Source organism: Phaenicophaeus curvirostris, chromosome 7, assembly GCF_032191515.1.
Source record: "Phaenicophaeus curvirostris isolate KB17595 chromosome 7, BPBGC_Pcur_1.0, whole genome shotgun sequence".
Lineage (NCBI taxonomy): Eukaryota > Metazoa > Chordata > Aves > Cuculiformes > Cuculidae > Phaenicophaeus > Phaenicophaeus curvirostris.
The window spans coordinates 19,047,793-19,072,572 of record NC_091398.1 but is presented as its reverse complement, the minus strand read 5'-3'; the positions used below and the strand labels follow the sequence as shown (position 1 = coordinate 19,072,572).

The 24,780-nt window shown below is 41.8% G+C and overlaps 1 protein-coding gene across 1 annotated transcript in view; it reads right to left on the bottom strand.

The window, feature by feature from the left end:
- Positions 1–6,386: 6,386 nt before the first annotated feature.
- The window catches only part of CHN1 (chimerin 1), a 106,502-nt gene continuing 88,108 nt past the window's right edge, over positions 6,387–24,780 (bottom strand). The window contains exons 8-13 of the mRNA XM_069861098.1: positions 24,066–24,150; positions 12,463–12,636; positions 11,685–11,762; positions 10,346–10,483; positions 8,895–9,000; positions 6,387–7,308 (exon numbers count right to left, since the gene is read on the bottom strand). Coding sequence (XP_069717199.1) covers positions 7,137–7,308; positions 8,895–9,000; positions 10,346–10,483; positions 11,685–11,762; positions 12,463–12,636; positions 24,066–24,150 — 753 coding nt within the window. The 3' untranslated portion in view covers positions 6,387–7,136. The remainder of the gene's footprint in view (positions 7,309–8,894; positions 9,001–10,345; positions 10,484–11,684; positions 11,763–12,462; positions 12,637–24,065; positions 24,151–24,780) is intronic.

The window sequence follows — 24,780 nt, the reverse complement described above, 5'->3', positions numbered from 1 at the left end:
AGACTCAGCATCACACCATACTTGAAAATAAATGAAGGAGGGGAAAGCATTTGGTTTGCAGCAGGTGGAGTATTTTTATCAGATTGAAAACCAATGTATCCACTGTATTGTAACACATTTGGATATTATGTGTGGGTTGGGGAACTACTTGCAGAAGTTCACAGTTTTCTGTGAAGTTCGCAAGTCTACTTGCACCTCACCTGGGAACAGCTTGTGACAGGTGCTACAACTCCCCCATGTATGTTTGATTCCTGGACTGTGCCTACTTTTAATAAAGGTGTTCAGATGGGCTTTGGACCTATTTTTTTGTGAAGTATCTTGTGCTGCACTGTGCTGGTGTTGTCTAACCCACCTTGCAGCAAGTGTGTCTCAGTGTGTTAAAATACAGTACCTGCATTTCAGTAAATTACTGGAAGATGCCATGTTAGACTTATTGCATGCTACAAACAACATATGTCCAGTATCATGATGCTGGAGAACATCAATGAGGCTACAAGGACAAAAAGCAATTAAAGGCATCTGTCCCCTCCCTTTTTGAGAACAGGGTAGTGCTGGGGATGAGCAGTGAGCTACAGCATCCTGTTGTGCTAAGTTCTTCTGTGTTTAGTGAGTGATCCATCAAGTAAAATTTAGGATACACCACCATATGAATATTAATCTACTAAATGAGTATTTTTAATAGTTTGAATAATCCTGTTTGCACTACTGACACAATTGATAATAAGGCATAGAAGAAAGTGGCAAAGAGAAAAAAACTTAGCATTGAAACTCTAGGCTTGACAGCAGGAAACAGAAATTACAGGCAACATAGTGCTTGAAAATGAATCTTGGTTGGCTGCCAAATCTATTTTTCAAAACAATGCCTAATTGCCTCAGGAAATACATTAATCAAAGGGTCCCAGAGGCCTAAGAACCATTTGCTCTAATCCACTGAGGCAGAGTAGTGATAAAGACCTGCATAATACAAGGAGCTACACATGTCCTTGAGACAAAATATTTGTATGAGAAATAGGCAAAGATACCGAACTAAAATCTCTTGAACAAATTCCTTGAGCAATTTATTGACACTACCCTAGGGAGAGATCAAATAAGAAAAAAAATGGTACTCTGACCCAAGGAAGCCAGCAATAGGAATTAGAGAAGTTCATGAACTGTGCTGTCCAAATTGATAAACAGAAGGCGATGTCAGGAAGAGTGTCTCTGTGGTGGAGCCCAGATCATGCAGAGAGCAAATGAGGCCAGCATGAAGAAATAATCAGTCTGTGCAAGGGCTCTGCATAACAGCATAATTTGAAATGCCCATGACCAGAGACAGAAGAAAAACATGCCAAGGAACTGAGGAAGAGTTGGATCACTTGGTGTGTACACATAGGGCTTCCTCCTCTGCATATGAACCTAGTGTTCTTGATTCTGTTGGCGATAGAGCTTGCAGTGCTAACCCCCTGCTGCAGAGAGGCGACCCTGGGGAGATTTGCTGGGGGTGCAATAACAAGCCCCACACCCTGCTCTCTGGCACGTGTCTGCTGCTGTTTGCTTACACACTTGCTATAGCGCATGAACAAAGCAGAAGGCACTCTTGCCTTGTATGGTTTGCTCAGCAATCAATTTAAACCACAACACACCTCCTAACTTTCCTTCTCTTGCATTACATAAGCTTTCTAGAGCTGATGCAGTCGCTAAGCAGTAATTTTGCATGACTAAAAAAGAAATCCATGATTGCTAGGTTCACTTAATGTTTTTTTTTTTCCCTTATTGCTGTATAATTATAGCTATAATAAAAACATTGCAGAACATTCATCAGCATGCAAAAATTAGGTCAGGAATAGAGCAAGTATATCATATACATACATTTTAGAAACCTTTAGTTATTTCTTTGCCATTGGAGGGGGAAGGGCGGGAAAAAGTTTGGTATTGCATATAATCATGACAGGTCTTTTCCATCCTGTTTGCTGATCTGGCACAAACAGAAGTTTGCATTCTTGTTTTGGAAGGCAGCGTGCTTTGCCCATCACAGAGCTCTTCTCGAGCTTTGCCACAGCTCCCTATTTACGGCTGCAGCACACAGCATTTTGCCTTCTGTCCTGAAGTCTGAAATAGGGATGGCAAAGCATCCATCCCTCTGGCAGGCAGGTGGAGGCAGCCCGCACCCCAGGAAGGAGCCCTGCACCCAGGCTGCAGATGTGGGGGGCACGTGTGCTGCTCTTCCGAGGGGCACACCTGTCCCACACACCATTGTAGAAGGTCCAACGCACTGAGCTGCCTCGCACCACTGTGGGTCTGCCAGGACGGAGGCCTGGACCAAAAGGTGCTGTGCCCATCCTGCCTCCAGCTGGGATATCCTTCCCCCTGGAGGCCGGGCCCAGCTGATATGAGGTCAAGTAAACCTGTGCTAAACCACCGAGCTAATTCACTGCTGGGACATTTTCCTAAAATTGCTGCAAGATTTTTTTCCCTTTTCCCCTTTTCATCCTAAAGCTCCTAATTATGCTCCAAGCACAGTTCTAAATATTCTCCAATAGTTCTGATATTTAACTTTTACCAGACATATGTTTTTGACAGTTATTCACTACCTCCATAATTTTGATAATTACGCCTTCCTTTATCCACATTGATGACTGAGGGACGGCCAACTGCCTTTTGATAAGATGTTGCCAGTGAGGTGGCTCCGGTGTCTGCACAGCCGCACGTTGCGATGTGCACATGTACCCAGCAGTGCTGGAGACAATAAGGTCAACCCCTGAACTGCAGATAACATGCATTCATCACGGTAATTATTTGTTTAGAGAACAAATCAGCTTAGTGAAAACCTTTACTTTTCAGAGACCTAATGTTATTTATTCTATTGCCATTTAACTAACACAAATGCTAAAAATCCTACTTTTCTCTATTTAATTAAGAATTTGAATAAATGTAACTTAAATAAATAATTGTTTATATGCTCATGCAACGTATCCTCCTAGTTAGCAAAAAGAAGTGTCAAATTTACTACAAAACCAACATTTTTTTTTCTGTACTACCTTCTTTAACGGTTGCCACTCAGGAAAGATCAGAGTTCCATTAGCACAATAAGAAAAACAAAAGCAAGAGTATAATGGAGACTTCACACACTTAATTAAAAATCACAATTAAATTAAAAAGATTTAAGAAAATAGTCACTAGATACAGATTCCAGGTGTTTGAAGTCAAGTAGATATTTCATTGACTTTTGGGGTCCTCCATCCCACTTTCCTGTCCCTAACATGGCACACGACCTTTGTACTTGGCTCCAAGACACTCGTGCTCTGCAGGGGCAGTTTTGTCCTTGGGAAAGCAGAGTGATTATCAGACGCTGTCAGCCTTAATTATTTTAATGTTGAGATTATTTGGTGTTAAACACATACTGAAGTTTTATCATCACTTGGCACGCAGTTTCCTTCACATCTCATCAGAACGTGAGGCTCAGGGAAAATAAAGTGTGCTTATTATGGCAGGGACTCAGCTGCCCAACCTCCGAGCTCCCACGCCTGCCAGCTGCAGCAGCTCCTCGTGAGGGAGCTCTCAGGGAGTGGGGTGCACAGGCATTAAGGAGAAGTTACATTTCTTTAGCTGGGTTTTTGGGGGTGTATTTTTTTTGGCGGCGGGTGTGTGTGTGCGTGTGCCAGGGGCTATTTTTGTTTGCTGGGTTTTTTTTTTTTTTTGGTTCTGTTTTGCCTTTCTTTGTTTTTTATTTTGTTTTTTTTAATTGGTCAGCAAACTGACTGCTCTTCTCTCAGAAGTGGCTCCCCATTAGGTTTTCTCCTTTCCTGCAGGAACTTTCATGATCATAGTCACTTGTTAAACTCTGCTGGAAAAAAGATCTCTCCAGCAGGAGACCAGTGCTCTGTGGCAGTTAACAAACCTCATTGGCCCTGCACACAAGGGAAAGACTGACTATGCCCGGAGTGAATCTAGGCTTGCTGTTCTTGATGGTTTTTCTCTGACTCTGATCTAGCTTTGCATCTATCATCGCTGCTTCTGATGGAAGTATCTGTACAGTGGGGAGAGCAACTGTTACTGTCAGCAGCACCCACCTACTGGTGCACTGGGACAGAGGAACAGGACGTTTCATGCAAGAAGAAAATATAATTATTCTAATTACTCCTGTTTACAACATGCTTCCTACCATACACTGTAGAAGTGGAACTTTAAGCACCTGGCTCAGGTTTGCTTGCATAGCAATGAGGAACAGCAGACAGTTTTGCTCAGGTGAGCTGAGTGCTCCCTTGGCTCCCTAGGGCTGCCCAAGCACACAGGGCGCCACCACTACAGCCAGAGCTGCTGAGGCAGAGCTACACCTTTATCTGGCTCTTCCCCATACCGGCTGCTGAGAGATGCTTTGAGAAAATGGTGGTTTTGCCGCGGCTGACTGTGGTGGCATTAGGAAGGAAATGCAGTTATATTTGGAAGCTTGTTGGAACAAGGTAGTAGTAAACATATGTGGCTGCTGGAAAGTGCAAGGCAGATGTGACTAGAGAGCATATGGGCCACTGCTTTGGGGCTGGGGGGAAAGACAGTGGGTCAGAGACACACAGTTTTCCAGCTGTCAGTTCATCAGGATATATACTGATAACACACACTAATTAATATAGGAGTTACAGCAGCAAGTCACTTTTAGTATTACAAAATGCTTAATAAAAATTAAAAAAGATAATACTTTAGATTCTCTGAAAATCTCCCCCAGCTCCAGCAGCCAACCCCCACGAGCTGTGCTCCCCGCATGCTTACCAGTGTGAATCCCCGGCTTCACCCTTTTTCTTCCAGGGATCCTTCATTCCCTATTTAAAGGTAAACTGTAGGGGAGAGCTTCCTTTTCCCCTCTCCCCTCCTGTGAGGGCATGCAAGGAAAGGAGTATGGTGCAGGGAGGCACCTTATTGCTGACAGGAAAGGAGCACAATCAGCTGCAACTGCTCAGGGATTCCTCCTCTCCTCTGGATGTTGTCAGTTGCTTGAGAGGAGGGAAAAGATGAAACCTCCAAACTGCCAAAGCAGCCTCACCTGGCTGCTATCGTTTGGGGCTGCCATTAGGGAAGGTGCCCAACCAAAGCACCTTCCTACTCCTTGTATCTCATTATGCCCTCCCTGCAGGTCACTCACTCACTTTCTTATTTTTCTGTTATTGCTAGCCCTTCACACCAGGACTTTTGCCAGTCCTTGTCTTGCCAAGGGCAGCTACACTCATCTGGGACCTGCTGTTTCCCTCTTACATCTCTCGTCCATCTCTGTTTACTCCAGTTCCTCCCCTCTGACTTGTGTCACAGGTTTCTGCTTTCCTTGACAGACATTTCCACTGTTGATCAAAAGAGTCTCCAAAGCATTCCTGCAAAGTTTGGAATTGAATCAGTGTGCCATTTGCAATTGATCTTCTCGGATGTTAGTATTTTCCCATGCGTGAAACAATGAAGAATGAGAACCAGGTGGGTGATGTAGACCGTTTGATCACAGGTAATGCCACTGCCTTGTCTGCTGCTCTTGGCGGCAGCAGTGCTGCCAGAAACCCTAACAGGAGAGGGAATGTTTAGAATTAGGACAATTACAGCACAGAAAATGGTAACGATACTAAACCAAACTCTCTGGCAATACCAATTTTTCTTGGTCAGAAATTGCAGTAACTGAATTAACTGGGACTGCAAACCATCCCAGTGTGAAACAACACATGCACCCACCTAGGGGTAGCTCCTCTACTGGGGGGATGTTTCTGTCGTGCTAGGAAGTGCTCCTGAAGACAGATCATCAATGGATGGAGCGTCTCCATCCGAGGGGCTGCAGCAAGGCTGATGAGAAATGTTTTTTTATACATTGCTTTATCAAACAAATAAATTGTTTATAACTTTGGTCATTTTCCCTTCACAGCTAAACACCAGTAGGCAGCTAAAAAACATTTGCAGTGCAGGCCAAAGCGCTCGTACCAGTGTTGAACACTCTAAGTGCCAAGCAAGTGTTCTGTGATACATCTGCATTGGAAACTCAATGGTGTATCCATCTATTCTGGGCAGCTACAACTTTCTAATGGAAAACTACAATTCCAGTCCCTATACAGATAATTCTAACTATATATATATAATATGAAGTAGCAGATGGCTTAAAAATATTTTTTTGATTAGTCTAGAGCTCTGAAGCATTCTCGAAAGGCATCTTGGACACTTCGGAAAAATTTTCAAATCAGAAAGGAATTTGTGGGAACCTTAGCAAAGTGTCAAGCCCTAAAATATTTATATCAGAACGATCTTGTCTAAACTGCTGAACTAACTTACTCTTAAGTCAGAGGTTGTTCAGGGTTCAAGTGCCAATGGAAACAATGAAACAAAGTATTTTTGAAACATGTTTGTTAAGGAAAAATAAGTAGCTTAATGTTAGATTTCTAAAAGCAAATTTAATAAATTAATATATGCATGCCAGATAAAAATACAAAATTACAATTGAAATAGCAATAATAATAAAGGAACACTGCTCAGCATTGCAGGTTTCACTGCAACCGCCATAAACATCATGGAGAATTACTTAAAGTAACATTTAAAGTACACATTTTTTTTCCGTTAAAAACAAATTACTATATGATGAAAAAACTGAAAGAAATCCAAGAAGAAATCCAAGAAGAAATCAGCCCCCAAAGTGGCAGAGAATGATATGAAATGTGAATAAACTTCCGGAGGCTCCATTTCACATAAGTCATCCTTCTTTTTAGTATCAGAAACCAATTACATAAAACATAAAAGCAAATTCACAACAGGTTTACACGGAGAAACATGCTGAATTACAATCACAAACTATCCAGAACAAAGATGCTGCACCAGTTCAGTTGTTTTCTTCATGGAATGAGTCTCACCAGAACAGGGAGAACAGGGAGCAAATCATGCAATAGCTTTAGGCTTTTTGTTTTTTATTTCAACATGATAAACACCCATAATTAATAGTACTGGAAAGTATGTGTTAACCTTTTTCAACATTGGCTGAATGGCACTACAGAAACGACAAAGAGTTCCTTCATTTTTATCCTGAATACATCGAAAGCTCTAGCAAATATGGAATTCAGTGACAAGAGCCATTAAATTACTTTAAAATATTCCTTCATCCATAGAACACTGTTACTTCCTTTTTTATTACAAAACCCCCAAAATATTCAAAATAAAATGTCTTCATTTTTTATAAGCATCTCCACCACAAGTCTCTGATAACGGATGTCATTCAACGCAGCCATTGCATCCAGTTCTGGCGCTCTCATAAGAGTTGGTCCAAAAACTATGCCCAAATTCTCTGCACTCATCAGGTTTTCTTTTTCATGGAGTGTTACTCTGTAAAAAAAAAAGGACAGCGTTTTTCACATTCCTTCAGTGCCACACTATGCCTGCATATGCTTGAAAATCAGGGAAACTGGATGGAAATGTCTGCCTTTCCCCAAAGCCAAGGAGAGGCTGCCATTTCCAGCAGGATGGATATGGAGGTATTGTAGGATGAAACACTCAGAAGTTGGTGAGTGCAAATGCTGTGCAGGTTTATGGTGAGTTAGATGTTTCTGTCCTCCTACCGCGTGCACACATCACGTTTACTGGCAGGAGGGGTCACTTCTCGACAGTGAGGGAGTGGGATGAGGGTAGAATTCAGACAAATTGGAAGAATTTTGCTTTTGCTCTTTACCGTGGCACCATTTGAAGGCTGTTCCTACAGGGAGCAGACCATGTTTCTTATTGTTAGCAGTTTTATGCTCACTAGAGATGTGCCCACCCAGGTGGGATTCTGCCCAGGTTACCCTGGTGGCACGGCTACATAGAATCATAGAATTACCAGGTTGGACAAACTGAAATGGATACCCTAACACACCACACTGACTTTTTCCCTACTTTCTTGAAAGAAATAAAGTCTGCGCTGTTTTACTGGATATTCATCTGTTAGTCCCTCTCCTAACATTTTTTCAACCTACTGACTAACTTCAGTCATATCTAGGGGAGAAGGAGAAATCTTAGACAGAATTTATGGTCCTATGTTTTTGAGAAGGCTGCAGGTGGAACAAAGAGCTCCATGCTGATAGGGAATAGATGGCAGACCATAGTAGACATGTGGTTGGTGGGACAATTAACACTGCCTAATTGGCATCAGCTCAAGCCTAGCATATGTTGTCTTATTTAGGGTGCCAGGGATGACCAGGTTAGCTGAGACTTAGCAGAAAAAGGCACTGAAGTGATGATACTAGTTCCTTGCCCACAGAGTTACTTATTACTCCTAGAGGTAACTAAAGGCTTTTTTTTTTTTTTTGCCATAGATCACAGAATCCCTAGGTCGGGAAAGACCTTTGACATCATCAAGTCCAACTGTACCTGTCCACTACTGAATCGTATCCCGAAGCACCTCATCTACCTGTCTTAAATACCTCCAGGGATGATGACTCAATCACCTCCCGGCGCACCCGGTTCCAGTGCTCAATAACTATTTCAGTGAAGAAATTTTTCTAATGTCCAATCTGAACTTCTCCTGGTGCAGCTTGAGGCCATTCCCTCTGGTCCTATCACTTATCATTCGGGAGAAGAGACCAACACCCACCTCGCTATAACCTCCTTTCAGGTAGGTGTAGACAGTGATAAGGTCTCCCCTCAGCCTCCTCTTCTCCAGACTAAATATATATTCACCAAAACCTTAAATGCAGGGCAAATTTGTTAGACATAAGACTTTTGTTCTTCAAAACTGTGGGTTTTTTGGTTTATTTCCTTTGGAAGGAAGTGCTTTGTGAGTGTTTGGGTATTCACTGTTGTGCAGACTACCATTCCCTGCCACAGACTGTCTCCAGGATTTGGTGCCTTCCTTGCCCAGACTTTTCTGGACGTCCTAACACTGTCTTTGCTAAAAACGAGTTTAGCTTAGACTTCTTTCCAGCTAGTCCACCTACCTCTTCAGATGTGCCATGAGATACCGTAATGTTTCACAGTGTGCAGGCGGCAGCAGTTTCAGTGCCTCATGGAGAATTTCCAGCTGTTCATCCGGATCGGTGGTTTCTGAAACACAGAATTTCAACTGTCACCCATATGTACAGCTAGAATTCACCCACAGAAGGACAAGAACGGTGGCCTGCAGAGGAGACAGGGTCTCACAGCTCTGCTGGATTACTGATTTCCAGAACCTATCCAAGCCTCATTTGCCTGTCCAAAAAACGTGCTGAGAGTACAGTCAGGATGTGACTGGTTTTGTACAGAGAAAATTCCCAAAGCAAACTGAAATCCCCTGAAAGATTCCCTGCAGCCTACCAAAAAAAAAAAAATTCCCCTCGCAACTCTTGCTGACCAGCGTAATTTTGCACAAATCATCTGCAGATGCAACCCCAGGACAGCAGAAGGTACTGGGAACCTTGCCATCAGTGTCTTTGGCTGTGTCTATACTGCCTGGAACAAGCTTTCTCTAGAGGAGTGGTAAGTCCAACATCCACCCCCTGTTTTCTACCCATGGCTATTTCACATCTTTCCAGGTGTGGCTGGTGTGACTGCTACACTGCAGAGATGCTTCAGGCAGCCAGGATGCTCGGGGGAGATGTTCCAGCTGGGTTTACTGCCAGGCTTGCAGACTCACTGTATGCAAGGCCAGCCTTGAAGGTGTCCTTAGGGATGAGTGCTTATCAGCTTATGAAAACACTCAAAATGGACACCTCTAAAAATAATTGACATCTTATTACTAAACCTTTTCATAAGTCATCTTATTTCTGGCAATATAAAACCAAGAGACTTTAAATGTCACTGTCAAGTACCAGGGATTAATGTAACACATACAAAGGAATGAAACCCATAATGTGTGATGAAAAGGAATCATTCCTGGTGACAAAGGCAAATAAAAATGTAACCATGACCACACAGCACCATGTGGTCATGTTGTAATGTGCAGTGAGTATTTACTCCTGCAATCCTTCTTAAACAGGGCATGCTGTTGACAGGCTGAGAGAGTTTGGGCTATTCAGCCTCGAGAAGAGAAGGCTCCGAGGAGACCTTATAGCCACCTTCCAATACCTGAATTTCTTCCTACAAGAAAGCTGGGGAGGGGCTGTTTACAAAGACTTGTAGTGATAGGACTAGGGGCAATGGGTATAAACTGGAGAGGGGCAGATTTAGATCAGACATAAGGAAGAATTTCTTCACTATGAGAGTGGTGAGGCCCTGGAACAGGTTGCCTAGGAAGTTGGGTAGGGGGGTTGGAACTAGATGATCTTTATGGTCCTCTCTGACCTGAACTACTCTATGATTCTATGCAGGCTAAGTGCTACGGGACAGCTATTAAATCAACAGGCAAGTACTGCACAAAAAGGAGAAGAAAATGTCATTAAGGAAAACCAGGAGGAAAAGGTGTTATACTTACTTGCAGACTCTATAAACTTTGGGTAGGCATCATATGTGATGAGTGGAATTGGCAAATCCCTGAAGTACAGTTTAAGTGCACCAGTGATAATATTGATATCTTCATACATATTCACAGAAATATCAGCTTTTTCCCCATCTGTGTGGAGAAGGCACTGACATTAAAGCCTTGGAAATGTAAACAAATGTAAAACAACATTCAAAAGAAAAATAATAACTTGCTTAAGCAAACATTATTAAAAAGGACACAATTGCAGACTTTGGCTTTTATAGAATCATAGAATAACCAGGTTGGAAGAGACCCACCGGATCATTGAGTCCAACCATTCCTAAGCAAAACAAAGTTACTGGGCTGAGGGTGAAAACCTCAAGCACTTTATAAAGAAACCTATCCTTTCTTCATTTCAAATGATTACCAAAAATGCAGGGTTTTTTTCCTGCCTGTCTGATTTAGCAGTATCTATCTTGTGGAAATGTGTGAAGTTTAGGTATTTCTGAACACATTGCTTTGCCAAACGACACATTTGTCAGCACTGACTGAAACATCTGGGGAGTCTGGGAAAATAGGTAAAAGAAAGAAAACTAACTTAGTCCACAGCCTCCTCATTTTATAGGAAAAACAGGTGTTCATCATTTAGCTACAGCAGACTATCTACTCGTGACCGCAGTGGACACAGATCCAGAACTTGGCTTCTCCAGCACATCCCCACCCTGCTAGCGCTGCAGAGGAGGCAGATGTTGTCTGAATAGGTCAAGTCCTTGGGAGTAACAGGAGAGAGTTTCCAGCACAGATTTTGGGCTTGACTTCTACCATGGTAAGGGGGACTGCAGCTGGAAAGCCTTTAATTTTCCCACTACCTTTTCTCAGAGAGAAGAGCGTGTTCCCACTGACCTTCTTTTAGACTGTAGTAACTCCAAACTTTCTTTGCATTATTGTATTCATCTTATTACTTTGGAGCTTTCATCCAGAATGATGGATTTAGGTTGCACAGCCCTCTTAAGGCACTTCACCACTTACCCTCTAACCCCCTCCCCCATCCTCCTGAGCGCAGTTTTACTTGCAAACTAGGGCAGTAGTTCAGAAAGCTTTGTCCTTTCCTATGCTCATCATTACTGAAGCACAGATACTGACGGAAGGAGAAAAGTAGATTTTGAAAATAAGGGCCAAAGTGAAGCTGATACGCTTTTCTGATGGGGGGAACTCCTCTCTTGCTAGCACAGCTGCCAGACTCCTTCAGCCACTGATGCAGCGGGGCATGAGACAGGCAGAGTTTGTGCAGAAAAGACTGTATATATTTAATACATCAGGACAAAGTTTCAGCACACAGGAAAGACTGTACCTCTGTCAAATGCCATTTTGACATCTTCAATAAGATCACTAAATCCTGAGACTCTGTATAGTCCTTCAGAATTAAGACCTGCAATGAACATTTCAACAAGATTAAAATCAGTTATAATTTTAGTGTTTCGTTCCACCCAGTTCTTCCTTTGCCAGGTTCTTAATTTAAGGAAGAAATAGCAGACATGTTTTAAAAGCCTTATCAGGCTTTTCTTTCAAAATGAAACCTTATCCTGGCCTTTTAACCCTGACCCTTGCATTAGCTGCCTTATTATATCAGATTAAATTATGTTTACACAAATGATTTCAGAGCTGAAGAAACATATTAAACCAATTACAACATTTAAAAACTGAGATTAGCATACTTGATGTTCAGTCACTATCTCAGAATGAAAATAAATGCTTTAATTCCAGAAAAGGATACTCAATGTGGGCTAGGGGAACTATCAAGAGGAAACATATCAATACTGTCTTTGTTTTAGCACATTTACTTGAATTTTTAAATAAAAATATTACTGGAAAGATAGGTGCCAATATATAACTATAAAGCAGTAATTGTCCATTAAGCAATTGCAAGCTAATCTATATAACTTATAAATGGGTATGAACCAAGAAATAAAGCAAAGTACAATATTAGCTGCGCGGGGTAATTGGGAGTCATAAAATGTCTTGCACAAATCTGTTTTGAGCAATCACACATTCAGCAGAAACCCAGATGACCCAGATCAATCTAAACGGATTATCAGTAAAGCAATGAAAGTCCATTAACTATGCCTTACCTCTAGATTCAATTTCCCTAATGCACATATCTACTACCATTGGTCTCTTAGTGAAGTGTGCTTTTACTAGCGTCGTAAGGTCACAGCTGTACACTTTCTTGACATGCTTCAGGTCTGGCTTGCAGTCATTTGGGACCATCTTGGAACATTGCTTGTGCACATTTAAACCACAATCTGAGAGAAAAATGAAAAGACAATTAAGCTGGTGTTTGGTGAAAATGGTCCCGAGGTCAGCACTGCAGCCTACGCGTGGCTCCTGCAGGATATGGCCTGATCTCACAACTACTACTCCTGTTTAGACTCTTTAACCATCAAATGTGTGAGGTAGGGACAGACCTGAAGCAAGACAGATTTCCTACCCAAGACATTTCTTCTATCCCTAAAAGATCTAACACAAACTGATGAACTTTCCATATGTTTTTTCGATTCAGGATTTAATGGTCAATTATGTTCCCTACCACTATTATATATGTTCCTATCACAATCTAAACCTTCTTCCCAAGTTGTTGCAGGTTTCCAAACACAGTTTTAATGTAGTGCTGAACTGCAGCACTGGAGACACCTCCTTGGGGAGATGAAGGCAGGGACTGGGGTCTCAGAATGCTACAATCCCTCTGCAGCAAGCACTGGTAGGGCAGCCTCGAGGTCTGAGCCCCTTCAGGGACTCCTATGCTCTTGCCAGGTGTGACAACCCACTCCCCAGCATGGAGGGGAGCAGAAAAGCAGGCACAGGAGTCACCAAGCTGGTTAGTGGTTTCTTCCTACTGTGCAGTTTACAAAGGCCTTTGCTAAGTCACAGCAGCTGCAATTTTGATGCCATTTCACAGGGTGTTTCTGAAACAAAGTTTTCACATGCACCAAACCAATTCTATTCTCTTTAAAAATTACTTGAGGAAGAATTGTTGTGTTTTTTTTTTTTTTAAAAAACAAACAACTTCACAGCTTTATTGTAAACATAGTGAGAATGAGATTTAGTTTAAGTGAAACTTAACTGAAATCAGGTTACGGAAAAATGTTTGTTCTGCCCCAAACCATTAAAAAATGTAATACTCTGTTTGGGAAAAAAACCCCACCCCAAACTTGGAAAACACCACCGATTATACAGTGACAATGGGAAAAGCAATATAGCCTTTAAGCTAAGCACACACTGCAGTCAACACTACCAGGTAGCCTCCTGCACTGCCAAGGGCCCTGGGCAGACCCCAGTTACCCTGTTTTCACTGTCATTCCTCTGGCCTTGCAATGCGAACTCACAAGAGCTTATGAAGAAATAAGAACAAGCAAGAAAGGCAGTAATTTGCAGTCAGGGAATTTGCCATGCTCTGACATGCACTTGGTGTACAGACAGATTCCAGTTCTGCAAGCGTTTCTCCACGCTGCTGCATTGCTATGCAAAGTCCCCTGGATTTCTGCAGAATTAAGGGATGTAGGAACTTGAAGGATCAATGCCTTCTGTATTTTCCTCTCCCACTGCAGTACTGAGTACCTGTCTACATAGATTCCCTTTGTATTTAATTCCTGCTGATTTTGCCAATGCTTACATTTCCATTAATGTTCTATAGATTGACATTCTTCTTTCCAAAACAGTAAACCCAACAATTCATCACAATTCATCAATTAATTTCCACTAAGTCAGCTGCAGCCTGGTGCTAAAAGCACTTTGTTTACTTAACAGGCCTGTAAAGCACCCAGCTTTGTCACTCAGGATCCTCTGTAAAACATCCAGTCTCTGGTTGCAATTCAAGTTCCGCACATCACCTTCTATCAGTCGAAACTCACAGATCCTGAACCAGATGAAATGGCTGATTAAAGTCCTCTTTAGCTATTTCTGTGCAGGAGTGACTCCCTTCCTTGTGATGAGCAGTTAACAAGCAAGACGGAGCTGTGAATGCTGAATTTCCCACCTGGATGTGACGCTGCGTTGCAAATCCACCTTGGACAAAGTGATGCAATGCAACACCCGGCCCCTGCAAATGAGCAGTACCATGGGTGGTACCACGGGGACCCACCCTCAGTGGCTTGTTTTGACCCACAGCCCTCTCCTGGGCTAGCCAAGAAGGTGCCCATCACGGATGGCTGTCCCAGAGCCCCAGGCTCAACTGCTGTCCCTCCTGGCCTGGAGAAGCTCAGTTCAGTCACCGGGATTTCTTCAGTGTTTGCTCAGTTGCCTTATTCATGACAGAGAGGGAACAGTAACAGCCACAGCACTTGCCTTCCCCTGACCCTTTAGTTAAATTCCATGTTTAATCAACTGCCCTAAAAGCCTGAGTTGATGGTGCACAGTCACAGAACCTCTTCATGCACAGCACCTGTGCTGCCTGCGGTTCTGGGGTGGGGAATGAAGAAACCCCAAGCACACCAGCCAGTGCAGGCACAGGGAGCTGCAGCTACACTTTAAATATCTATTACCAGAACCACATTTTGTCTGAACTTAAACAGGGAACTCCAAAATCACTGGAAACATGTGACCCAAATCCCTTAGTATCACAGTGCTTCAGCTGTAAAAGGGGAAGGAGAAACTGTTGTCTCCTCCAGGTCTTGTAGAAAAAAAATTCAGTAAATGTTTGTGGAAACACAGAGGAGAAATTACTCAGCTTTGTTATAACGTCTGAATATTGTGCCACTAATAAGACCAATGGCTACACTTTTAACAAGGAGAAAAATATTAAATACGTGCTATAAAGCAAGTACCACCTATTCTGTTTTCAGAAAAAGGACGAAATTGGGGAGTAAAAATAATAAGTTGTCCAGTAATCAGAGGCAACATCTTACACAACAACTTATACACAGAAGGGAAGCTCGTTAAGACCACATAGGAAATATTAATTCTTGGTTGCCTTTATTTTGAAACCCAAACTTTCTTACAATTGCTGAAAGAAGCATGTATTCCAACATGCCTGAAAAGGTCTAGTATGTTCGTCAAAAATAATGTCTAGAAGACTGGAATGGCAGCATCTTGTTCACTAGCAATTTTTTCAATGCAAATTAGCTGCTTCACACTGACAGCAATATAGATCAGTTATGTTTCCTGGAATTCAAGGAAAATTAAAACTAAAATATACAAAAAATGTGCTTCCAAGTATCGTATTCTTGACTTAAAATAATAAGTGCATTCACGGAGATCATCCTAATTATATTTATAAAAAAGAAAGTTAAATTTCATTAAAATATCTAACTTCAGAGAAGTTTTCAATGCGGAAACCTTGCTTCTGAAAATAATTGTGTCATTGCTAATCCTACAGATTCAAATAGACTTTGGATGTGACCTTATTAATACCAGAATAATTACAAATGCAAAAGTCAGTTTTCCTCTTCTATCGTTTGTTCTTTGCATTTGATTAGATGTTATGCACCAACCCACTGCTTAAGGGCTTACAAACACTCCCGTGAAACATTTAAAACCTAGAAATATTTCAGATACTTAATGCTTAGAAAATACATGAGCACTAGGTTAAATATGATTGGGCTGTGTGGTATCCTCCTAACAATCAATGCTCTTCACCTCTTAAGGAAGCACAGGAGAGCACCTCTCTGTAGCAGTTCTGCATCAATATATACTTTTAGAAGATTTTAGTCAATTTGCAACAGAAAAATAGTATCTTTTCTAATAAAGAAGCTGAAACTCACCAGCAGCATGCTTTCTACCCGGTGAGCCTGTCTCCTGACCTAAAAAGACTTTGTGAAAGGCAGCACAGCCAGGTCTCAATCACTGATCTCCAGCTCAGCTGATAACCAGAGCCACACATGGATGAAGGATGACAATCTGTCTTGCTAACTCCACCAAAGGGAAAGGCACGTGGGCATAAGGTCAGTCCTCCTTTCCACTGAGCACTCAGAACGTGCCAACCTTCTACTCTATACTCAGCTTACTTGTTAGTACTAAAACACAGAAATTATGCTGCAAATTGCATATTATTAAAAAAATGCCCTCTGTTCCCATCGCAAATGCTTCATAAAAGCTTCAAAACCCATTATTGTAGAATCGACTAGGAAGGAACAAGGAAGCAGGGTCCTGAATCTCTGCATGCTGCTACGTGGCGAAGCTTCAGGACTGCTTGCTTTGTTCACACACAAGATTCATGATGTGGTTGGGTTCATTAAAACCACGAGGATTAATTTGATTTCAAGTTTAAGGTCTATTTACTTTTTGTTATATCAAAATAAATCCAGAATAGCTGAGTTGCCATTAGCAGCTTTATTCTAGATCTAAAGTAACCAGGAGTCTTACTAATCTCTTACAGAAGTTCATCACAGTTTATCTGCTGACTGGCTATACAAATTGGAGTATTTATAATTATATATAGCATATATAATAATAGATATGTATTATATATAATAGTATATATAATAATACAGGACATATTTAGAAGATGTAGTCATGAACCATTGCAGGTCAACAGGAAAACTTCTACTGACTTCAGTTCATCAGAATTTCACGTTATACAGAGCTGATTTGTCAGGACTAGAATTGTTAAATCACACACACATTTCCTTTTTACGGTGCTATCAAACTCTGGTCATGTTTCAAGTATACCAAAAGTGACCAAAACAAATCTAGTCATAAACTGAAGAGTTTATAACTAGTTTTGAAATTTAGAATTAAAAAAAGTGATTTTAGATGACATGTTTAAAAGTCTGTAATAAGCCACTCTGAATTTAATAGCATATTGATTTAGGAGTTCAGGTGGGATGTGACATTACTTCTGTTGAGAGGTATTACATTAAAAACCAGCCTGACAATACTTTCCTTTACCTAGAAAAAGGTTTGGTAGTGCTTTAGAAAAAGCTAATACTGATGTTAGTCCACTGGGCTGAAAGAACAAATAACGTGTTTATATTAATGCATGAGCAGAGCCAAAAGATATATGTACGTTAATACCACCCCATGAGCACACATTATAAATATTTGCAGAGACTAAAATATACTTAGCTGTCACTTTTTGTTATGCTGCTGATTTGATTTTAGTCAGTTTTAGATTTCCTTTGTTTCATGATTTACTGGCTAACATGGCAGCTGATCACGCTCCATTGGAACAATACCGTATGCTACATACATCACTCTAATTATATTTTTGAATTATCCCAAAGAAAATTTATGCATTTTGTCATTCTGAGGAGCAGCTTTAAAAGCTAGAAGGTAGATTTACATTATCTGCAAAAAGTTCTGAAAGACTCTTCAGGGGTTTATGGTAAGCATGGGAGGTTGGGAAGCGTGGAGCTGGGGCACTGGCACTGCGTGTTGCCTCGGGCAGAACCACTGCGGCACCTGCCAGATGGGGTAACGCCGCTGCCTTTCCAAGCTGACATACGACGATGACAGGTTCCACACAAGTGCAAAGTATTGGCATCATTACTTTTGCAAGGGTGAAAAGGTTAGAAAGGAATTTGCTCTCATAAATCAATCATGAGCTAGTAGCTTTCCTTTAATAATTTAACGCTCTTTTCTGCAGCAGATGAAGGGACGTTTTCTGTTCCCTAGGGTGGAGAGTCTGTGAACAAGCATGTGAACGTAGCCACCTCCCTGCCCCACGTGCTGCACTTTGTGCTTCCAAGCACAAGGCAGAAGCGCCATAAAGGTCTGCCCTCTTTCTCCTCCTTGGCAGAGCTGCTACAGCCTGCTGGCAACCCTGGATCTGCTTCACTGCCTTATACACACACCTTTTATTAATGCAGAGTGCACAGCTGGAAACAACCTTGGTCCAGTGCCAGGGCAAAAACTGCTTCCAAACATATGCATAAGATCTAAAACCTGCTATTATCCATTCTGCTATATCAGGTACTATAGGGTACATTCTTCTTTACGAAGGAATTTCTAGAGGGCAGCTAGTTACTTGGCAACAAAATTACCTAGTACTACAGAAAAAACAGGGCTCATGAATTAAAAAGCAAAACACCCCATCTAACAAGCCAATCCTCCTTTATCCGATATCAAAAGAACATATGTCTGCACCTCCAAAAGCTGGTTGGGAAACACAGATGAAATGCTCCTTACATGTTCATTCAGCAGAATGCGTTTGGTGACGATAGTTAGATTTTATGGAAGTTCTGAAAGATCACAGACAACTTGTTCAAAAACATCCTTGGCTTCCTGCCACAACACCTGCCTACCCCTGCCTGACAGCTTCTCTGATGGGCCACTGGTTTGCCCAAGGCTTCCAGGTCTGCGTGGGCTTACAGATAAAGATGCTTTTAGGATTTACAGTTTCAGGAATATATAGCTCCAGAATAGTTTTTCCCCATGGGAACAACTCTGAAGCAAGGCTCAGCTGCTTGATTAGCATTTCAAAATTTTGGAGCTCATTCCTCACAGGAACACTATCAGATTCTGAGCTGGTGAAACAGCCTGTCAGGAGCGCACATCTCCTCCAACAGCATCACCACTTGCCTGCAGTAGGCAGAGACTGTTCTCCAAACAGTCCCCTTCTCCAGTCTGCCCCTGACCTCTATGGCTTTGCTCTGCTCTTGTTCCCTTTTTGTCTGGCTGACTGCACCCTACGCCGTCAGGGAAACCAGCACAACCTGGGTGCACACCTGAGAAGAAGCTTGCTTGTGTTTTTAAGATGCAGGCAGAATGGGAGCGTGTCATGACCAAGGCTCGCAAAATACCTTGAGAGAGGGCAACACAATGAGAACACCTTGCCCTCCTCTTTTCTGAGGGGATCAGCTGTTCTTTCAGGCACTACAACTGTGAGCACTGTGCCTGCATAACTCATGCCTGAGGATGGGCAGGCTCCTTTGTGCTCCTGTGTGCTCCTCACACACCAGCAGAGCAACATGGGGCTATGTAACACAAGGGATTTAATAGCAAGGCAAAACAAAATGGCAAAGGAAATGGGGCAGTTGCACATTTTCCAGCTGCCGGAGAAAGAAATGGATGAAATGGGGAAATTAAACATTTATGCAGCAATTCACAAAACAATCCTGTTTTGAGACTCTACTTTAACTCCCCTGAAAATGAACTTACTGGCGTCAGGGCTGGCAGCAATATTGCTTAGGCTCACCCAGTGGCAGCTAATAGTACAGCTGCAAGTTTATTTCATATCAGTTCTTCAGAGAGGAGCTACCTACTCTTAAGGGAAACAACAGAGAGGCAACTGCTACGTGGGTGGCAGGCTGAGACACTTCAGGATACACCTATCACAGCAGCAGAAATGGTGTTGCACATACAGCCTCAGAGGGTGGTGTTGCCTGGTGTTAAAAGGAGCAGCCCAAAACAGTATCAAAACCATCTAGTGAAATACAAATTAAAAAAATATTTCTCCTTTAAGATAAGCTAATTAATGCTCTTGAAACAGCCTGTTCAAAAATAAAAATTTTCTAATTAAATATTTGCTCATTAAGAACAACTTAAACAGTTCTGATGGGCGAGGGAAGGGGACAGGACACCCACAGCAGTTTGACGAGTCTAGCAGTCTGCTTGTCTACAAGTCTGCTCGGATAGTACAGCAGTAGTGTCAATGCCATGCTCTGGTCTCTGACAACACACTAGTCTCCGTTAATGCTACCAGGTGCTATGTGCTTGTACCATTCATAAAATGAACTCCTTGGTGCTTATCTGTGAATTTTCTCTGGATATTGTTATGGTTTCTCTCCTCAATACATTCTGGGCAACGAGATGAGCCCTGTGAGCACAAGGGAGCCTTACGTAAGAGGAATATAATTAAGAATACATTTTTTTAAGTTCATCCATTGGATTTTGAACTGGAGTAAGCTCTTATATCTTCATTAGCTTCTGCTGGACTTCAACGTTTACACAAGCTGCTCGCATTATAATTTCAAACACTTCTTCAGTCATTTCTACTTGTGGCAAAAGCCTCCAAGAAAGCATGCTAGAGAAGCAGTACGCTGTCAGGAAAGGCAGATTCCTTGCATACAGATAAATGTTCATCTGAAAAATTTTAAGGGCTTGTGGTTAGGATGCAAAAATTGGAAGTATGACCCTTTGAGGCAGCGGTGCAGATGCCTAGTGTAAAAATTCACTCTAAGGAAGCAAATCAGTCTCTAAAAAAGTTGATGAAATAAAGACCAAATTTGAAAGAATAACACTCAAGGACAAATAAATTATTCCTGTTCTGCTCGATATACCTCTAGAAGAAGTCAGGCTAAGCCCATCAATCCATTTCCTACAAGATCCAAACCCTGGACAACACCCTAAGTCTTAATTTTGGAAGACAATAGTCCTTCCAGGTTTGGTGGCTTGCATTAATCCCAAATCCTTTGCAGTCAAGACGACAGCCAAATTCTTAGTGCAAACAATAAACACCCTTAAGGTGGCAAACACAGTGCCTACCTTTACCTCCCAACTTTATGGAAGGAAAAGACGTACTCCTTTGTCTGCCACAAAACCTGAACAAGGATAAGCTACAGAGAACCATCTTCCAGGGGTTAATTGTACAAGATTGTACTTACCAAGATACTGAACGCCCTCAAGGCTGTATTTTGGCAGAGGGACACATTCAGTCATGCTAGGCTGCAACAAAGCATGAGTCAAGGCAGCTCAAGTTGCTAAGGCATCCTCGCTGGTTGCTATGGCATGTGTACTGTTACAAACGTTTGCTTCTGGTTTATTATTTTTCAAAGGATCGGCTTAGTTTGTCTAACATAAACTAATCTATCAGCTATTAGAAATAAACTGTGCATTTTTTCTTCAGCTCCTCCTCCTCTTTTCTAAAATGGTTGACACTTATCTTTGTTGTCCAGTCGGACTGTCCCACACTTCTCTTCTTGCCTGCTTTTGTACTTCTGCAGAGTAGAGGATTTAACATGGCAGAGAGTACGCCAGGTAGTAATCAATCTGTATTTGTTAAACTTATCAGTTCTGTACAGCAGAGTCTTCTTAATTGCTCACTATAAAAAGCAAATGCTTTAAAAAGTATAGAATTACATATGATTAGTGCAGTTTTGCTCATAGGTATTGTCAATGAAGTGATTATACAGACCACCATACAGATTCTGTGGATTTCCCTGGAGGAGCATTGAACCACATTTGAATGCAAGTGGGCTGCCTCCTGCTAAGAGCTGTAATTTTTCTGAAGTATGAATCTGCTCTGAAAAGCAATGGCCTCATGTGGCTCCTTGTTTATTGTGCCTCATTGTTTCCACGTTAGAATGGCTCAGTTCAGAAGCAAAATTATTTTTTAAAAAGAAACAACAACAAAACCGAAACCACTCCAAGATACATGTAAACTTGGCCAAATTTATGGCACTTAAGCCTGAGCAATTCCATGCTAGTACGTTAACACACATTACACAGGTCCTCACTATCTGCGCATCTCCAACTTTCCTCTGAAATGCCCGGTCTGTACAGCTTCTGGCACTGACAGCTTGTACAGCCTCAGCTGACAAGAACAGGTAGACACTGCTGAAGCGGAGGAAGAGACAAGGCAGACCAGGGAACTGCTGAACCTGTCCTGTTGTCTCGTTCTCTGCAAGTCTCTGCCTGGAGTCCCTCTCCTCTACCCAGCTGCTGATTTCTATGAAATCTGACCAGTGGCTAAAAGCGAGCCTTGTGGTGAGGGGACGACAAGCGAGGTGGGTCGGCTACAACTCATGCCCTTGAGAAAGAACAACTCTCCTGCTCCTCAAACCCAAGCAGACCAAGCCAAACACACTGCAGGAACCAGACTTGCTTCTCGGCAGCCTCGCCACTGCGTGGCTCATTGCCTGCTCCTCCCCACACCCCAGCTGACAATGCCCCCAGCAGCTTGCCTGGCTGTGCCCAATGACCTCGAGTGTGGCCCAAAAAACCTCAGCCTCCCCCTGCCCCAACACCTTGCTGACACTTCAGCAAGCAAGAACAGTCATATGACATGGGATTTAAAAATATAAATAAGATCATAGAAATTACTGGAAGCTACCAACAGCGATACAAAACCTTACACAAGATAGGATGCCCTAATTATAGTTCCTGAACCTATGAAGTCATCCAACACACATATGTTCCTCTACACTGCAAGGATGAAAAATAAGACATGCAGTACTTACTAACATCCTCATAAGGAGAAAAGAAAACCAGACTTTGAAAGCTTTTGGAAACTCATCATGTAGAAAAATCTGTATAAAACCAGAAATGCAGCTCTTCTTTAGTTAAAAAAAAAGGCAGTACATTGTCATAACCACTTCGGTTTTAATTATAAAAGCAATATTACTTGTTCATTCCACAGCGCCATGCAGCACTACAAACCTTCATACTATTTGTTTTTATCGATTTTGTGGATCAAAGTTACTTAACATAAATCTGAAAAATACTTTATTTGTCTCCTAAATGCCAAAACAGAGAAATCTACTTCAGGCAAGGAAGGAGGATGGCATGCATACTGGCTCATATGTCATCAAAAAATTACTACTTTAACTAGAAAACAACTAAAAAACAAAACTAGGATTCCTCTTTCTTTTCTAGCACTGTACATTGTACTGCATGCAAAATCAGTAGCAGTAAAAGATACTAACCATCTTCATGCATAAATGAAGGATATGGCTGCAACCCAAAATACTTATGGGAAAACACTGAGAAAGTAAAAGCAATTTTTACCTAATCATTTCTTTAAAAAACCCTGCACTCCCTAATACATGCTGAACAGTGCAGAGTCCATAAATAACAACAGAACATTGCATTCAAATTATTTAAAATATTTCAATCCTATCTGGCTATAAATTGTTTTAAGTTTTACATTATTTTGCAGTTCCGTGATAAAAAGCCCTCCTATTTACTAGAGACAAGACTTCAGAAAGCTTTAGACAGAGCAGATTTTCTTAAATTAGCTTGAAAATTCAGTTTCCAGGGCAACATACGCAGGTCTTCATACATCAACATTTCTTTGCACCATTTTTATAAGTGTGGTTGCTTGCTAGAATGTCATAAAATACTTTTTAAATACAGTAAACTATTTTGATCACTTTGATCCTTTTTTTGCCTTTGAAAAAAGCCGACCGTCCATCCTTTTCAGAAGAATCATATCAATAAAACTGTCAAATTGGTTTACTTCAGAGAGGCTTTATCCTAGAAATGCCTGCAGTGACAGCCATGCGTGTAATACATTTCTACCAGCACCTGAATGTTTATGTAACGTTTCAGTACGCATCCCTTATTCATCATTCCTTTTCTGACTTTCTTATCAGCTTGCAAGCAGAAGACTTGACTTCAGGTCTATGGCACGCTGGGAGTCTGCTGGCTTACACATAAAATTAACTGAATGCCTGTTTCACAGCATCAATATGAAATTTGCTGATGACCACCTTGCACATTGAAACCCTCATTGAGGGTCTCACAGCTACCAATACATGCAAGCGGTATAAACGAAATAAAGCTAACAATGTATCTACCTGTGTTCTCCTTCATCTAAATTGGAAGAAAAAATAAACCCCTTGACGGTGATTATCATTTCCCCTCTTTGTGTGCTGGAGAAGTGCTCCGCATCACTGCAATAACATTACTGTAACAAGTACCTGAAACCATCAGCAGCAGAGTGGATACGTTTCCTTCTTCGGTTTTAACAGGGGCCAGATCAGACCCTTGCCACGTGGCATTACAGTGGAGCCGGTAGCACATTAAATACTTACAACATTAGGACTATCTTAGGAAAAGACAACTGAATGACTGTTACCTGCACATTTTACTCCCTGAGCAATGAGGCCCCACATAAAGTTGGCACAGTATTCACACCAGTGCGGGCCCCTGAACGTGTGCACCTGGAAGACAGTAGCAGAAAGGAAAATTACAGAAAATGACCCAACTATTTCATAGACATCAATACCAATGTGTCTAAACAAGGCAGAATTCCTCTTCTTTGAAGGCACCACATGCAGTTGCTGGAAGCTTCCCTTTATCACCACAGGAAAGGAAGAAAGAAATGTAAGACTTAACTGCCAAGACTCTTGCAGACCCGTGGAAAAACAGGAGCTCTCCATCCCAAACTGTCCAGAGCAGCAGAACTGGATGTGGAGGAGTCTGCTCCCAAACCGTGTGGGGCAGAGAGAGGAATGGCAGGTCACAGCCCTCCTCCCACCTCTTGGCATCCCTTCATTTGGGCAGCATTACAGCCACGAGGTGAGACTTTTGCAGCAACAGTGCAAGAGTTCACCTCTCAATTTAAACTGTCTTCTGCTTTGCCCTCTCCTCCAGAAGGTGAAACACGTAGGGGGCTGCAAGATTTCATCTCAGGTGGAGGGAGTTCTGCCAGGCAAAACACCAAACACAGAAATACTGCAAATACGCTTTCCAGTTTAGAATAACTCTAAAAGGAAATTAATTCTCTTCAGACTAACGCTACATATTGAAAATCCAGATCAATTTAGGAAGTGGAAAAAAGAATCCACTGA